Source organism: Chaetura pelagica, unplaced genomic scaffold, assembly GCF_000747805.2.
Source record: "Chaetura pelagica isolate M959 unplaced genomic scaffold, ChaPel_1.0 scaffold427, whole genome shotgun sequence".
NCBI classification, from domain to species: domain Eukaryota; kingdom Metazoa; phylum Chordata; class Aves; order Apodiformes; family Apodidae; genus Chaetura; species Chaetura pelagica.
The window spans coordinates 136303-152905 of NW_009953904.1; the positions used below are offsets into that span (position 1 = coordinate 136303).

The following is a 16603-nucleotide window of genomic DNA, read 5'->3' on the forward strand; positions in this document are numbered from 1 at the left end:
GTGAATGAAACTCGGCAAACGGTACAAAATTAGCATCCTGGTACACCAGTGATGAACCCCAAACTGTCCACATTCAATACCTGTCTTTGAAATATTATCTGGGTGGTTTCCAACCCAGCTTCCCATCTTGAGCTTCCCACATCCTGACACGGGATGCATGAAGGCTGAAGGGAGGGAAGAGAGCAGGAACAGCCCCGCCACTTCCCGGCACCACTCAGGAGACAGCAGCACCATCATGGAGCCACCTTCTGCTCTCCAAAAACCCAGATACCATTTTGCTCTGTGCTCATTTGCATATCAAATGAAACCACTTCATACCAGACAGAACCACCCACTGGTTCAGCTCAAAGGCACTGAGTGTTACTTGTGTGCCTCGAGCAACGCCGAGATCCTCGAGCCATTTACAGCTCAGGATCCAAATGGAAGCCTACAGAGGGGAATAGCCAAATTCCACACTCTGCCGAGGCTCCAGAGCTTCTATTAACAGTGAGGAGACAAGACTTATGTTTCCATGTCAAAACAGACCCAACGTGCTGCATGTGCTGCATATGTTGGGTCTCCTCACCTTTGTCGCGTTGCGGTTTGCATAGTTGACGCAGGCGTTGTGGCTCTGATTCAACCACTGAAGGGGAAACGAGAAGAGACAGGGCATAAACACCACTTCACAAAGAGGAATCACAACAACACCGAAGTTCCCTCAACCTGGGAATGCTGAGGGAAAACCTGTGGCCCTTTGGACCTGCTCACCATCTGTCACCCCCTTCCCAAGGCTCAGGCGCGCCCACGTGGATCACAGAATCATGGATCACAGAGTGCCAGGTTGGGAGGGACCTCAAGAATCAGCTGGTCCAACCTTTCTAGGCAAGATCACAGTTGAGGTGAGGTGGCCAAGCACCCTGTCAGCTCCATTGTTGGGGAACTCATCACTTCCCTGGGGAGATTATTCCCATGTCCAGCTGTTCTCATAGTGAAACCTTTTCTTCTGGTGTCCAACCTAGATCTCTCCAGGAGTAACTTGCACCCATTACCCACCATCTTCTCCATGGGACTCCATGACACCTCGGTGCTGCTGGCATTATGTCCACCAGCACCAAATCCATACTGATGTAGGAATTAGCTCTGAGCCCAGCAGCCAGTTCATCAGGCACTTATTAAGCTCCATGTTTCTCATGCAGGATGTCACAAGAGGTCCAGCTGAGGAACTGGAGATGAGAAGTTGTACCACCTTAGATGCCCCTAAACTGGCATTTCTGGGAACAACCTTTCAGAGCAGGATTTCTCACCAAAGCAGCAGCTATGGATGAGTAGCAACGTAAAGAACATGATAACTTCAATCCCCAAAACACCACGTTCCCAGTTCAGAGCGTGTCAGACCCAGACTCCTCTCCAGCTGTGGCCAGAACTGAGACATGGGAGGGAATGAAGTGGGGGTGAGAAGAGATAGAGGGAAACAAGGCCCTAAAACACAGGGGTCAGCCCAGTCATTGCCAAGTCCATGGCCCAAGAGCATGACCTCCCTGCTGACCAGCTCTCTAGCCTGGGACTTTGGACTCAGCAAACCTTGCTTTCATCACCTCTCTTGCTCTGCTGGCCACACTTCTTTTGATGCAGCCCAGGATTCATTGGCCTTCTGGGCTGCAACTGCACATTGGTGGCTCATGTCCAGCTTTTGATCCAGTAGTACTCCCAGGTCTTTTTCCACAGGGCTGCTCTCAAGTGTGTCCTCCCTCAGCCTGTACTGGTATCCCTTATCCCTCAGTGGGGTGTTTACTGTGGATGTAACTCATTCTCGTGCACACTTCCTCCCCTCACTCTTAATCCCCAGAACCCACCCGAGAGAATTCTAACTACTTGACAGGGTGTCTTCAAAACAGCAATGTGTGAGCTTCAGGGTCTACATTTTCATGGAAGCACACCCTGAGCAACCCTTTACACCTGTACAAAGTGGGTCCAGAAAACTGGTTTTGATCTCCCAGGCTATTTTGCATCTCTCTTGTCATGGCATTAATAGCTGGGAGCTGGAAAGCAAACCAGTCTCTTTATAGCCCCTTCCAGACCTACCAAGCCTTTCCCTAATTATATCCAGCCATATCATCTCCCCAAGAATTAAACCATTGCCAGTGCAGAAGAGCCACGTGCATCATCACGTGCACTATCATGAGGAAGAACTTGGCTGTGAGGGTGACAGAGCCCTGGGACAGGCTCCTCAGAGAGGCTGTGCAGTCTCCTTCTCTGGAGACTTTCAAGACCCATTTAGATGCCTTTCTGAGTGACCTGCCCTAGTTGTTTTGGTTTGTTGTTTTTTTTGGTCCTGCTCTGGCAGGGAGGTTGGACTCAATGGTCTTTGGAGGTCCCTTCCAACCCCTCATATTGTGTGATTCTGTGATCGGGTTGTTCCTGAGACACAGCTCAACTGCTCCTTCCCTTTCCATCACATTCCCCACCCAGTGTTACCTGCCAAAACACAGTGGATGCCAGCGTCTGGTTGGGCAAGAGGAGACCAACAACCTGCAAAGAGAAGAGATTATTTACTCATTAATAAAGGCACCGTTGATTTGCTCTCAGTGCTCTGCTAGGCAGGCAAACAACAAGCTTATTTCTAATGACTTGAATAAATTATCTCCATTTACAGCTTTATTTCATTACGGTTCTTGAACTTCCCTTCAGCCCATCGTGTCCCAGTTTCCCACTGGTGAAACTGGTGATGTAGCTGCCTGTGAAGGCTTTGCCTCTTTAATTCTTGCCTGCAGCACACCTTGAGAAGAGCCCAGCAGCAGGTTCTGCCCATTAAAACAGAATCAATCCCTTAATCCAGGTACTTCTGGAGGGTAACACAAACACTGCACGACTGCAAGAGTTCAAATTGTGACTACTGGCACTGAAGAGGGGTTTTCTTATTTTCCTTTGGCACGTTTTGCTGTTTCAAGCACAAGAAAGAGATTCGATTTGAACATCTGAAGACAGGAGTGCCACCTGGAAGCACATGTGCTCCTGTTTGGGAGCCTGAATTTTGTTTGAAGAGAAGAGAATTGTTGATGTCTCATACTCGGAGCTGCGAAAAGTCCTGCTTGTGTTGATTGCTGTCTCCCAGAGGCTATGGCTGCCCATCCCAGCACATCTGTCCAGATGTTGCCTGCTGCTGCCTGACTGACAGATGACACAGTTTTATGGCAACCTTTCCTCTGCAACCATGAGAAGTGGAAGAAGAGGAAAGGGATGCAAAACAAGGGGATTCTCAATGATAAACCCACCAAACATGGGCAGGAAGACAAGTTGTTGGGTAAGAAATGGGTAAGATGAGATACTTCCTAATGTCACTGTAGTTTTCTTCCCTCCTGCACCTTAAATGTCTGATGGTGTCTGATGAAGATGGTCTTCTTGTCACAAAATCCCACTTGCATCTTTGTTAAGAGTACAAAGACTGAACAACTCCTTTCAAAACCAAACACACTTCTTCTCAGGACACTCACATGAACTGAAACATCTCTGAGGCATCAGGGTGAGAAGGTTGTGAGCTCATTCATGAACCCAGACCATCCTCTGCACCATTTTCCTGCCGTTTATTCCTAAGAAGCTGAGAAGAAAGCAAACTTCCCCACCAGAGCAGGGAAGGGAGAAGCTAAACCCATCCCTGCACATCTGCAGCAGCAGCAGTTGAAGAGGAGGCAACTTCCACGCTTGAGGACAGGAGAGACAAACAACAACAAACAAAAGGGTAATAGGGTTGGGAGGCCTGATTTCATTGCCATCTTCGTTCCTTCCTCCTCCTCCTCCTCTTCTTCCCTCCTCCAGCTTTTCCTCCTACAGCCCTTCGTGAAGTTGCAGTGACTTTGCTGGCTGGCCGAGCGCCAGGCTGCGCAAGTGACACCGATTTTCCCACTCCTGCTCAATCTGCAGAGCTCATCATTAATTGCTCCCCATCGCCAAACGAATTCAACAGGCGATGAACCCTCCTCAGCCCCCAAAGCTGACTTCTAATCCCTGAAGCCAAAGGGGCTAAATGAGGCTCTGGAGGAGAGGGAAGCCTGTAGGCAGCTCCTTACATTGTCAGCCTGGAGCTCGAAGCGCCCGAGGAGAAGAAAAGAGGAAAATAAATAAATAAGAAAAAAGAGCACCCAAAATCTGTATGACTGAAAGAGGCACGTTTAAATGCAAACTCTCCATATGTGCAAGAGTCTGTCAAGAAATGTACAGTTTCACTTTTAATTACTGTCGGGGAGGGGGGGCAGAAAATAACTAAGAAGGAAAACAATTTTACTTCTTTTAAAGAGAAGCTTTTCAAAGCTAGAAAAGTACCAGCTACAAACATTCAATTGCCTGATCAGGTGCAAATGGCCCTTTGTGGCCCCAAAGCCAGGGCTAAAGCCACCCCTTGGTCATCTGTCAGCCCCGAGCAGCCTCGTGGCACAGTTGCATCTCCTCTTGCAAGCCCCAAGTCCTGCCTTCTGTGCCAGCAGGAGTCATCTGTGACCCCCTGTTAACACCCGGGTCTTCCTGATATCCTTTGAAACCTCAGCAAGACCCTCCTCATTTTTAAATTGCTGAAGAAAATAAGGTGCTTAAAGCTGTGGGTGGCAGCTGGGAACAGCAGCAGGACTTCTGCTCCATCCTCACCACCCAGTCTTGGGCTGAATTTGCCACATGGAGATAATTCTCCTTCTGGGAACATTTAATGTCGGGGATGAAACACAAATCCAAGGTAAAAGGCAACAGCCCCCCAGTCACCATGCACATCTCACCCCAACAGCAAAGGGAGATAATGGGATGGACTTCTGACCAGGGCATGGAGGGATTGGAGAAGGTGGAATGGCTTTGAACTGGAAGAGGGGATGTTTAGCTTAAACATTAGGAAGAAATTCTTTGCTGTGAGGGTGGTGAGACCCTGGCCCAGTTTGCCCAGGGAAGCTGTGGCTGCCCCATCCCTGGCAGTGTTGAAGGGCAGGTTGGATGGGGCTTGGAGCAGCCTGGGCTGGTGGGAGGTGTCCCTGCCCATGCAGAGGGGTTGGAACTGGATGGTCTTGAAGGTGCCTTCCAATCCAAACCAGTCTGAGTCTATGATAATGTAAGCAGCTGGATTTGCTCCCCCCTGGGCTGCAATTTCGGTGGGCAAACACAAACTCTCCCAACACTTCCAGACCCTCCCTGCCCTGCCCCTGCAACCAACTCTGGGGTGGAACCATCAACCCGAGCACAGAAGAGACAGAAGTTAAAAAGAAAAGCAATCAGTTGCAACTTGGGGAAATAATAAAGAGGATTTGGTTGTGTCAGGGGAGTAGCTACTTCAGCCAGAAGAGAGATCATTATTTTCAGCAAGACCCTAATCACTTGCACAACGAGCTGAACCAAACTGAATTATTTTGCATCAGCTATAGGGGGAAAAATGTATATAAGAAGCCTTGTGAAGTGAGTGACAGGCACTAAACCTGTTACTGTAGAATCTGATCATGTTTCTGCTGGAATCTGCTGGTGCTTAATTGCACCCCACGTGCCAGGACAATGAGGGTGGCAGTGATGGCAGGGAGCTGAGGGCAAGGAGAGCCACACTTGTGCAGCCTGAGCCCATCACAGGCACCTTGAGTCTCTCTTGAGGAAATCCCATCCCCCCTATGTGAAATGCAAGACTCAAACTGTTTTTATGCTGGAGCAGGCTGCCAATTTTGTCACTAAATTTCACAGATCGATTGGCATAAATGTTACATTTTAATTTTAACATTTGAAACGTTTGGGTTTTTTTTTTTCTTTTTCTTTTTCTTTTTTTTTTCCTTTTTTTTTTTCCTTTTTTTTTAAATGACAAGAGGTTCCAGTTTATCCTTTACAGCCAGTGAAATTGGGCTCATCTGACAGCTCTCGGCTCCTCTGACAGCTCTGGATTTGGGCCGATTTTCATTGTCAATTTGATCGTTAACTCATTTTTGTTTAACCTTTTCTTTTAAAATGCCCCATAAAAAGTTGCCACCAAACCTGCAGGCACGACAACAAATAGTCCCAGCCATGATGATTTCTGCTTCCAGGGCCTGGCAGCCTCACTGTCACTCTTCAGGGAAGGATCGTTGCCTTTAAGCAAGTACCATGCCACAGTCCACTGGCTTTGGGAAGATTTAATTCAGCAGATTTTGCTCCTTCAACTATTTTAATGATCTAATAAGCTCAGCCATGAGCTGGTGGTCAGGACCAAGTCCTTTCTGGCACCAACTCTGTGCCTCAGTTTCCCCGTTCGCAAAATGAGGTTAATGATTCATTCCTCTCGCTGAAGACAAGCTGAGGTTTGGGTGTTAGGAAGACAGGTAGAATTATCTCCCTGCTGACTTTTGCTGTTGAGAGCACCCAACAAGTTGCACAGCAACAAGTACAAACTCAAAACACCCTTAGCAATAACCCCACAGAAAGCACTCACTGTTTTAATGAATCAAAACACGAGCGCACGACACCGGCCTCGCCGTGCTGCAGCTCGTCACGTTCAGAAGGAGATTCAGAAAACATGTACATGGGGAGAAAAAAAAGTGTCCAAAGCTGAAATCTTAGAGTTGCAGAAGTTGCATTTTGCAGGCAATGAGCTCATGTTGGTCTTCTCTTTCCAGAAGGGAAAGATAAAGCTGAAGATGTTGCAGGGGACTGAGTGAACGTCATGAAGTAGATAAATAACCTCAAGCATGACCATCTGTGGTCACAGGGCAGGTTTTACAAGATGAAGCCCCTGCTAACATGTGATGGGAAAGGTGGGAAGCCTGTGGGAATGTGTGATGAGGAGGTAAGGTGGAACTGGGAGAGTTCTGGGAGTGCATTTCTTGGTACTCTCAAACAAAGCGGGGAGAGATGTTCAAATACTCACGATGGGCGTTCCAAAGGGGATGTAACCTGTTGGGGAAAAAAAAAGAGAGACATGCATTTTAATATGCAGTTTTGGGATGGGAAAACATCTCACATCTGAGAGACAGCCCAGTTTTGGGTAAAAGCCACAGCTGATGGGAGCTGTGCTCACTTCCACCAGCTCGGTGCCACCACGGGGACATCTGAGGACCCACACTTGATGCACTGAGCATCAACTAGAGCAGCCTCCTGATTTTTGCCCAGTCTTCCTCCCACCCTCCATTTCCTTTCCTTGGGTTGTGCTCTAAGAGTTTCCTTGAAACTCGTAAAATCGAGAGCCCAAAGCTCACTCCAGTAAATCCAGTCTGTGCCAGTATGTGGCACTATGATTCTGTAAGGGGCTGGAGCACAAGTGTGAGCAGGAGCAGCTGAGGGAGCTGGGGGTGTCCAGCCTGGAGCAAAGGAGCTGAGGGGAGACCTGCTGGCTCTGCAGCTGCTGAGAGGAGGTTGGAGTGAGGGGGGGGGGGGCAGGCTCTTCTCCCACATAACAGGGGGTAGGACAATAGGAAATGGCCTCAAGTTGTGCCAGGGGAGGTTTAGATTGGATATTTGGAACAGTTTCTTCCCCAAAGGGCCCTGGCCTAGGCTGCCCAGGGCAGAGTTCCCATCCCTGGAGGGGTTTCCAAGCCCTGTAGATGTGGTGCTGAGGGACATGGGGCAGTGGTGGCCTTGGCAGGGCTGGGTGAAGGGTTGGACTTGATGATCTCAAGGATCTTTTCCAACCATAATTATCCCATCTATGATTAGCACTTTGGAGGGCATTGTAGTATTGAGCTGGACTGGGCAGCCAGCAAAAACTGAGACCAGCAGAAGAACAGGAGCTGCTCAGTCCAGAGCAGGAGGAGCTGGATGATGCTAACAGAGCTGACCTAGTGGCTTCCTGCCACGGAAAGGGGGAGATCCTGCCCCCCTTCCCAGGCTCAGTCACACAATCTGTTCCCTGCCTTGTGCCAGCTCTGTTGCTCATCAGACTCTCCCACAAACCTACCCTGGCTAACCCAGGAGAAAAACCCTCCAGCTTTCTGTGCCCCTTCCCCTCTCACTGAGCCTGTTCCCACCAGAACAGTGCCCTGAAGACACTCATGAAATGGTCCAACAAGGTACAGGGCCCATGCCAGTAGAGGAGCAGGACCATGCCACCATTGGTAGGACCTCCCTCTTTCACCATCTGCTTTATCAGCCTCTCCACTAGTGATTTTATACCATTTTATACTCATTTATTTCTAGGTCAGTAGGAAAACAAACATTTTATCAGCACCCTGAAGAAAGTAGATGTGCATTGTGGAGGAGAGAGGGACTATTTTAATCACAGGTGTAAGTTCAACCTCCCTATATTAGAGAGAAACCTTTACCCCAAATCTTACTGAGCACCACAAAACTCAAATGCTTCACATTTTTCCCCTGCTAAGTCTGCCAATTCTTGTGCTAATTATAATTCATCTCTCTGACTTCCACTAGAAGGTCTCAAAGCATTTTACCAACATTACTGAATTAAGCCTCATGCATCCAGTTTACAGTTGGAAAGGGCAAAGGCCTGAGAAGAAGAAAAATTCAAAAGAAAATACAGAACAAGGCAGCAAAGGGTTCTGGCTCTTCCCCCCCACCCCCCTCCACTTCTCCTTCAACTTCATCCCTCTTCAGAGAACTGGAGAACAAAACTCACCAACCCAGCTATTTTTCTCTGTGCCCAGTATTCAGATGTTCCCCTCCAAAAGATGGGAAAAGTCCTTTCTGAATTTAAATTCAAAATGTTTTAATTTATTTTCTTTTAAATTTAAATAGTTCCTTTGGGAACGGGCCAAGGCTGCACTTGGATCTTCAAGAGGTCTGCTAGTCAGCCCACACCTGAGGTAGCCATGGACCTGTGCGTGGCAGAGGGAGCAAGGAGGAGGTGATGAATTCATCATTAATCAGCCCAATTAAGCCATGGACAAGCTGAGCCTTCCTGAGCTCCCAATGCTCTGACTGTCAGGTACCACCACACACAGAGAAAATTAGGGCTCACCCCATTCCCTCCTGGAAAGTAAAACCCTAAACTGCTTTTTGGGCATCAAGCTTCCCTGCTTACTAGCAAATCCAAATGGCCACTCTAGTGATGGATACCTCAAAAACACCAGAAAAGATCTTAGACTGAGTCCATGTTCAAATACCTGAAGGAGAGGGAAACACTTAAGCACTAGATCTCCCAGAGACATTTGGGATCCTAATCCTCCTCATTTCTAAAGGGATTTCAACATTTGCATTTCTGATCCTGGTCTAGATGTTTACAACAGGCAAGTCAAAACCAGGAAAAAAACCAATGAATAAAATAGCATTTTGTATCAATTCCCAGTCCAAGGAAGGACTGTCTGAGGGGGCCACACTGTACCTGACATTCGGAAAGGCATGAAGATGGTCTCGTTCGTGTCAGGATGGATGATGGCCTGGAACAGAGGCAGTCAGCAAAGGCTGGTGAGATAACTCCAAGTAACTCCAGCAACCAGAGGGGACTTGGTGCCCCACAGACCACTCTTACTTTCCCTGGGTTAATAATTTAGAAGTAAATATTTAGCCTGAAACAGAGAAAGTGCCTCTTTCTCGGTACTAGGATGTCCCCAAAGGCCACCCACTGCTGCACCTTAACCTTGAGGTGGGAAAGCAGATTTAGGAGAGGAAAAGGGAAACCTGGATTCCGTCCCTGCCTCTTTTCAGCATCTCCACCTAGGTGCAGCTTAATGTCCTGGCTGAAACTCTGCCCTGTGAGAGCAAGAAGCTCTTGCTGTGGCAGAGAGGTGGGGAGAGCAGAGCTGCCTGTTCAGTAGGGTACAAGGGTGTTAACCACTTTATGCTACTTGTGAAGGGAATGGGTCACAGGACACCCTCTGTAAGGACTCGTGTGGCTCAGCCACAGTGGATGTGGTTTTGGGAACACTTCAGGAACATCTTCTCCATCTGCAGATACATTTGCATGAGCCTGCCTGGCCCATCATAGAAAGCCTGAAATGTTATTTCTAAGTTGGGATGAAAACATCCAGGCAAGGCCCAATCTGGTTGTTACCATAATGGTCACCCAAATAAAATCCCCTCCCAAGCTACAGGATTTGGAGTTGCCAGATAATTTAACCTTTATGTGTATCTGCAGCTTCTTAGCCAACACTGGTGCCTGTGGAAAGCCCAACCACCACGGACACCCTGAAGCTGTTTTATCAACAAACAAAGCTCACTTGGCCCATTTTTTCCAAATTTTACAATGAGCCCAGGAGGCTGCACTGGTATGAAGTGGCTGGGGATGAAAAATCACCCCCCAAGTGATCAGGGACTGTGGAGGAGGAAGGTATGACACACTTGCAAGCCTTCCCAAAGAACTGTCAAACTATTTTCAAAAGACTGGAGACAAGAAATCTTTTGACTAGACAGGAAGGAGAAAATGAAGACATCAAAATATATAAATACAGGAAAAAAAAAATCAATCAGATTCTTTGGTGACAACAGTGTTCTCTGCATTTACATTTCTGTGGCAAGACAAAACAGCAACTGGCAAAGTCAAAGAGGGAGAAGAGGACAGTATTGCTTAGCAGTGAGGAAAAAAAAAGCAGCAGTCATTGAAAACAATAATGAAAGATCAAAAAAAAGTGTATTACCTGCTTGATTTTTTGAGCACCCCACAGCTAGAAAAGGAAAAGAGAACATTTTAAAAAACGAGCAGTGAATTTTGATACCAAACCCCAAATATTCATCTTTTAGCTGCTGGAGTAAACGAAGGCGAGGGAATGCTTTAAACCAGACTCATTTTGTGCTTCCTTCTGGGATGTATTTAAAGATCCTTCACACACACACACACCCCCAGCTCCTTCAAATCCCTGAGGCCAGTATGACCAGCAAGGCAGAGGAGATATTCTTTCTGATGCTGGTAAGACAGAGGAACAACAGCCAAGCTCCACACTCTGCTCCAGGCTTTACAGAGAATTCTGTGGGTAACTCTGCTGCACGTTGAGCTCAAGGTAAATTTAGCACAGCCTTTCCTTGGACCAGCTTCCCGTGGAAATCGAGGCTGGGGAACAACAGGGAGCAAGCCCTGCAGGGAAATACAAGTGTCATCTCTTCCACTAAAATGTGGATTCAGAATAAACCACCACTGGTTTCCATTTTTCACAAGGGAAACTCACGGAAAAAAACGCTTGAGAAGTGGAAAAATCTCATTTCAACCCTCCCGAGCTCCTACTGGTATTTACTGCCTGTAATTCAACTGCATAAAAATCTCCTATCTGGCTCAGGCAGAGGAGATCCATGAGCACTGAGGAAGAAAGATCCTGCCTGAGATGCAGGTAGAGCCAATGAGAAGCTGCACAACACCAAGAGATGCTCTGGCATACACATAAACCCACAGCTTGCCCCCTGCTCAATAAAGCCAGAGGGTTTTCCTCCAGGAATCACACCTCAATGCAAATTAAAATCTAAAAAGAAAAACCACTAACAAATAAAACAATCCCTGTGTTGATGTATATCATCCTAGAGAGGGATGAAAAACCAGGGCTCCTGTAAAATATCACAACAGATCAATTGCTTTCAGTATTAAAAATTGCTGTGTTCAGCTCAAGTCTGGTTTGGACTTCCAGGCTTGGGCTGTGATCCACCTCTGCCTGGCAGCCTGTGCTTCTGTCCTTCAGGCAGGTACTGGGAGCTGCTGCAGCCACCTCTTCACCTGCACCTCATGAAAAGAAAGACATGCAAAACCCACCCGAGCCAGGAGACTGGCTGCTTCCTTGGCAAGGCGCGGTTGCCAATCTTTTAACCACCCTCGTGGCTCTTTTACATCTTTCCAATTTGTCAACATCCTCTTGCATCGAGGACGCCAGAAACGAGACAAATTATTCCAACAACAGTTGTACCAGTGCCAGAGGCAGGGTGGGCCAACCTGATAGTTCTGCTCTTGCTGTTGATAAATCCGAAGACAGTTATCGCTCTTCTTTGCTCGGGGAGCTCACGGACACCCACCAGAATATCAACCCCACCACCATGGGCAGCATACTCTGGGAGCCAGGCATTCATAATTTATTATTAATACAGCATAAATTAAGCCCTCTTCTGTCATTCCTCTTAAGCCAAAGTTTAGTGTCTTCTCCAAATAAAAATCCATGAAAACACTGTTGGAATAAGGCAGTTGTTCCACTGTAAATAGCATAAATTGACCCACAGACAGCAGCAGCCCCAGTACTTCACCCCCAGTTCAGCTTCACTCCAGAATTGAAGCTCCATGATGAACTCCACCATGAGTGATGCGTTACTGGACTATCTAGCACACATAAAATACACATCATATTCACATACATGCATCAGGTGATTCTCCCCCTCTGCTCCACCCTGGTGAGACCCCTCTGCAATGTTGTGCCCAGCTCTGGGGTCCCCAGCACAAGAAGGACATGGAACTCTTGGAGTGAGTCCAGAGGAAGCCACAAAGATGCTCAGAGGGCTGGAGCAGCTCTGCTCTGTAGACAGGCTGAGAGAGTTGGGGTGTTCAGCCTGGGGAGAAGAGAAGGCTCCAGGGAGGTCTTAGAGCACCTTAGAGCCTGAAGGGGCTCCAGGAAAGCTGGGGAGGGACTTGGGACAAGAGCAGGGAGGGATGGGATGTGGGAGAATGGTTTTAAGCTGGAAGAGGGAGATGCAGATTGGGTATTAGAAAGAAATTCTTTGCTATGTGGTGGTGAGACCCTGGCCCAGGTTGCCCAGAGAAGCTGTGGCTGCCCCATCCCTGGCAGTGTTGAAGGGCAGGTTGGATGGGGCTTGGAGCAGCCTGGGCTGGTGGGAGGTGTCCCTGCCCATGCAGGGGGGTTGGAACTAGAAGATCTGTAAGGTTCTTCCCAACCCAGTTTGAGATTCTGTGATATCCACAGAGCTCTTTCCTGAAGAAAACTTTTAAAGAAAAATCATTATTCCCTGTTCTACAGCTACAAAACAGCGGTTGAAGGATGCAAAGTGACAACCTTTGTGTCTGGCAGAGACAAGATGTGTCTGTCCTCACCACTAATAAAATCCAAAGGGTGGGAGACTCCACGACCAAGGAGCTACCAGGGCTTTTCCACACCTGCCTGCCCACCAACTCGAGGACTTCATGGGGTGGAAGTGGAAGTCCTCGAGCTGCAGGTGACTACCCAAAGCATCCCAGTAACCCTGTGGCTGCCCGGGTCTTGTGCATCTTGGATGTGAAATGGAAACCACAGGCTTTTCCTCTCTAACTGCAAGCACCGAGACTAGCAAAAAGGAAGAGGGATGGTTTCTGAGCCAGCACTATGGCTTTTTTGGTCAAATTCTCTAATTTCATTAATTGATCCCAATATTTATGCATTTTCCTGCTGCAGTGCAAATATTGTTAGAACATGCGATTTCATTACTTCTCAGAAAGAGACTTTACAAGATGCACCTGATGAGTCACCTAAAGATTCTGCCAGCTCATTTTCACTTTTTTCTCCTCTAATTCATTTTCTGTCTGCAGCATTTTCCAATAGCTCCAGTTCTCTGACGAGTCTCACCAGCTGGGGGGCTCATTTCTGAGACCAAGTCTCTATTTCTGCTGGGGATTTCATTCACACTCTCTCTGGCCATCTTGGAGAAGCAGCCAGATCCTGCTCTCATTTACACCAGCATGAAACCAAAGTATCTTCACTGGAGCACGTGGAACGACTCCAGATTCAGGCTCAATTTAAGTTAGATTTCGGCCCATCATCTCTAAATATAGTCAGCCTCTGCTGGGTGGGTCTGCTGTGATAGATCATCTTGCCTTACATCAGCTTTGCTGTCTGTTACTGGCTCAAAGACACACAGGGGTTTCGCCACCGTGAAAATCTGGGTGCAAGAACCAGATCCTACATGGATTTACAACAAAGAAACCCAAAGGGTGAGGGGGCAGGAGTGTTGGAGCACTGGTAACACATTCTGCTATCCCATGGACCAGTTTCTCCAGCCAGTGGCCACTGTAACCTTCCACCAGGACAGGTCAGGCTCTGCTTCATGAAGATGTCCTTCGTGGTTGTGGAGGAATCAGCTCCAGGACTGTTCGCTGCTTCTCCTGACACCAGCATTTCAGGACACTGGGTTTGTGGATGAGATTCCCATCCATCCTTCCCATGATTCTGCTTTTGCTACAGTTTTTTAAGGAAGGGAATACTCACCAACTTGCTCACCACCTCCAGCTGATAGCTTTGAAACCCTGAACTCAGGAACCCAACTTTTAACACGGAAACATCACCTGCTTACAACGTTTAAGGAAGGGGATCAAAAGCTGCCACAACCTAAAGAGAACCAAAGCTGTGCTAAGGAGCTAGAGACTAGAATATCTCTTGCTTGACAGGACATTCATTAGCAGCCCTTATTTAGCAGCAGAATTGTAGCTTGGAGATAGCTTTAAAATATATATATATTTATTTTAAAAATATACTCAGCCCAAATCTATTAGCCAACACCTGCCACTTCAAAACCAGCACAAGGGGTACCAGTTACTCTTAAAAGATTAACTTCCTTCCTATTAAAATCAGGAAGATTTCATGGTCATGGACTCAAAGATGGGATTTATTTTCTTTTTCCCTCTACACAAAGTTTCAGCTGGATCAGAAAACCATGCTTGCAAACTGCTCCCCCGTGTGTACAGCCAGCTCCACCCTGTGCCAGCACACTTGACTGTCTCCAGACCACCTACAACATCCCTGAGGTTGGCCTGGGGTGTCTAAAGTCAGGAGAGCACTGATGGATTCCCATCATTTACTCTCTTGCCTTGCCAGCAACCACCTCCTGACAGGCAGAGGCAGACCCAGAAGCAGACTGGACACTGGGGATCCGGAATAGATGCTCTAACATTTCCCTCCCTCAACCATGTGCCAACAGGAGTTGAGTCCCTTGCACAAACACTGAAATGACCTTAAATCATAGAATCATAGAATCCCAAATCGGTTTGGGTTGGAAGGAACCTTAAAGCTCATCCAGTCCCAACCCCCTGCAAGGGCAGGGACACCTCCCACCAGCCCAGGCTGCTCCAAGCCCCATCCAACCTGCCCTTCAACACTGCCAGGGATGGGGCAGCCTCAGCTTCCCTGGGCCAGGGTCTCACCACCCTCACAGCACAGAGTTTCTTCCTGATGTCTCACCTAAATCTCCCCTCTTCCAGTTTTAATCCACTACCCCTTGTCCTCTAGCTACAAGCCCTCGTCAAAAGTCCCTCCTTAGCTTTCCTGTAGGCTCCCTTCAATCCACAGGTGCCTGCTCTGGATGTGCCATGTCAGGAACAACTCCACAGAGAAAAGCCTTTACTGATTAACCACACATTAAACATGGACAATGACAATAATGAGAGTTATTTTCCAAGAACTAATGAGGAGTCTCATGGTAGAGGAGCCCTACATAGAAGAGAAAATACAGTTCAAGTTTGCAGTTGAAGTTCTGCAAGGACAAAGTGACCTACCTGTGTTGGACTTTGCACCAACACCACTCACACCTGTTTGCAAAACTGCCCTAGCAAAGACAAGGTTGAAAAGGAAATGCTCAAAGAATGAACATTTTTAGTTTCTTTCATCCATCCACTCATGTAGAGACAAAGCTCCATCTCAAGATCTGCTCATCCCCTTCCTATTCCACTGGGGAGGCTCTCACCCTTTCCTGCTCATGAAATCTTGATTTTAATAAGGTAACAGCCTGGAGTTGGCACCCTCAGAAACTGCCGGTAGTTTCACACACTGGGAGTTGAAAGGTTTATTAAAGCAAAGCTCAGATGATCTGTCCCACACTGAATTCCAAATATTGGGTGTTGGGAGCAGAACTGTGCTAAGGAGCTAGAGACTAGAATATCTCTTGCTTGACAGGACATTCATTAGCAGCCCTTATTTAGCAGCAGAATTGTAGCTTGGAGATAGCTTTAAAATATATATATATTTATTTTAAAAATATACTCAGCCCAAATCTATTAGCCAACACCTGCCACTTCAAAACCAGCACAAGGGGTACCAGTTACTCTTAAAAGATTAACTTCCTTCCTATTAAAATCAGGAAGATTTCATGGTCATGGACTCAAAGATGGGATTTATTTTCTTTTTCCCTCTACACAAAGTTTCAGCTGGATCAGAAAACCATGCTTGCAAACTGCTCCCCCGTGTGTACAGCCAGCTCCACCCTGTGCCAGCACACTTGACTGTCTCCAGACCACCTACAACATCCCTGAGGTTGGCCTGGGGTGTCTAAAGTCAGGAGAGCACTGATGGATTCCCATCACTTACTCTCTTGCCTTGCCAGCAACCACCTCCTGACAGGCAGAGGCAGACCCAGAAGCAGACTGGACACTGGGGATCTGGAATAGATGCTCTAACATTTCCCTCCCTCAACCATGTGCCAACAGGAGTTGAGTCCCTTGCACAAACACTGAATTGACCTTAAATCATAGAATCATAGAATCCCAAATCGGTTTGGGTTGGAAGGGACCTTCAAGGTCATCCAGTCCCAACCCCCCTGCATGGGCAGGGACACCTCCCACCAGCCCAGGTTGCTCCAAGCCCCATCCAACCTGCCCTTCAACACTACCAGGGATGGGGCAGCCACAGCTTCTCTGGGCAACCTGGGCCAGGGTCTCACCACCCTCACAGCAAAGAGTTTCTTCCTGATGTCTCACTTAAATCTCTCCTCTTCCAGTTTTAATCCACTACCCCTTGTCCTCTAGCTACAAGCCCTTGTCAAAAGTCCCTCCTTAGCTTTCCTGTAGGCTCCCTTCAATCCACAGGTG

At 47.6% G+C, this 16603-nt stretch overlaps 1 protein-coding gene across 1 annotated transcript in view; it reads right to left on the reverse strand.

The window, feature by feature from the left end:
• SFXN5 (sideroflexin 5) overlaps positions 1–16603 on the reverse strand; it is a 96007-nt gene that overhangs the window by 54623 nt on the left and 24781 nt on the right. Inside the window, exons 4-8 of the mRNA XM_010001415.1 lie at positions 10488–10514; positions 9236–9290; positions 6830–6855; positions 2455–2508; positions 566–622 (exon numbers count right to left, since the gene is read on the reverse strand). Coding sequence (XP_009999717.1) covers positions 566–622; positions 2455–2508; positions 6830–6855; positions 9236–9290; positions 10488–10514 — 219 coding nt within the window. The remainder of the gene's footprint in view (positions 1–565; positions 623–2454; positions 2509–6829; positions 6856–9235; positions 9291–10487; positions 10515–16603) is intronic.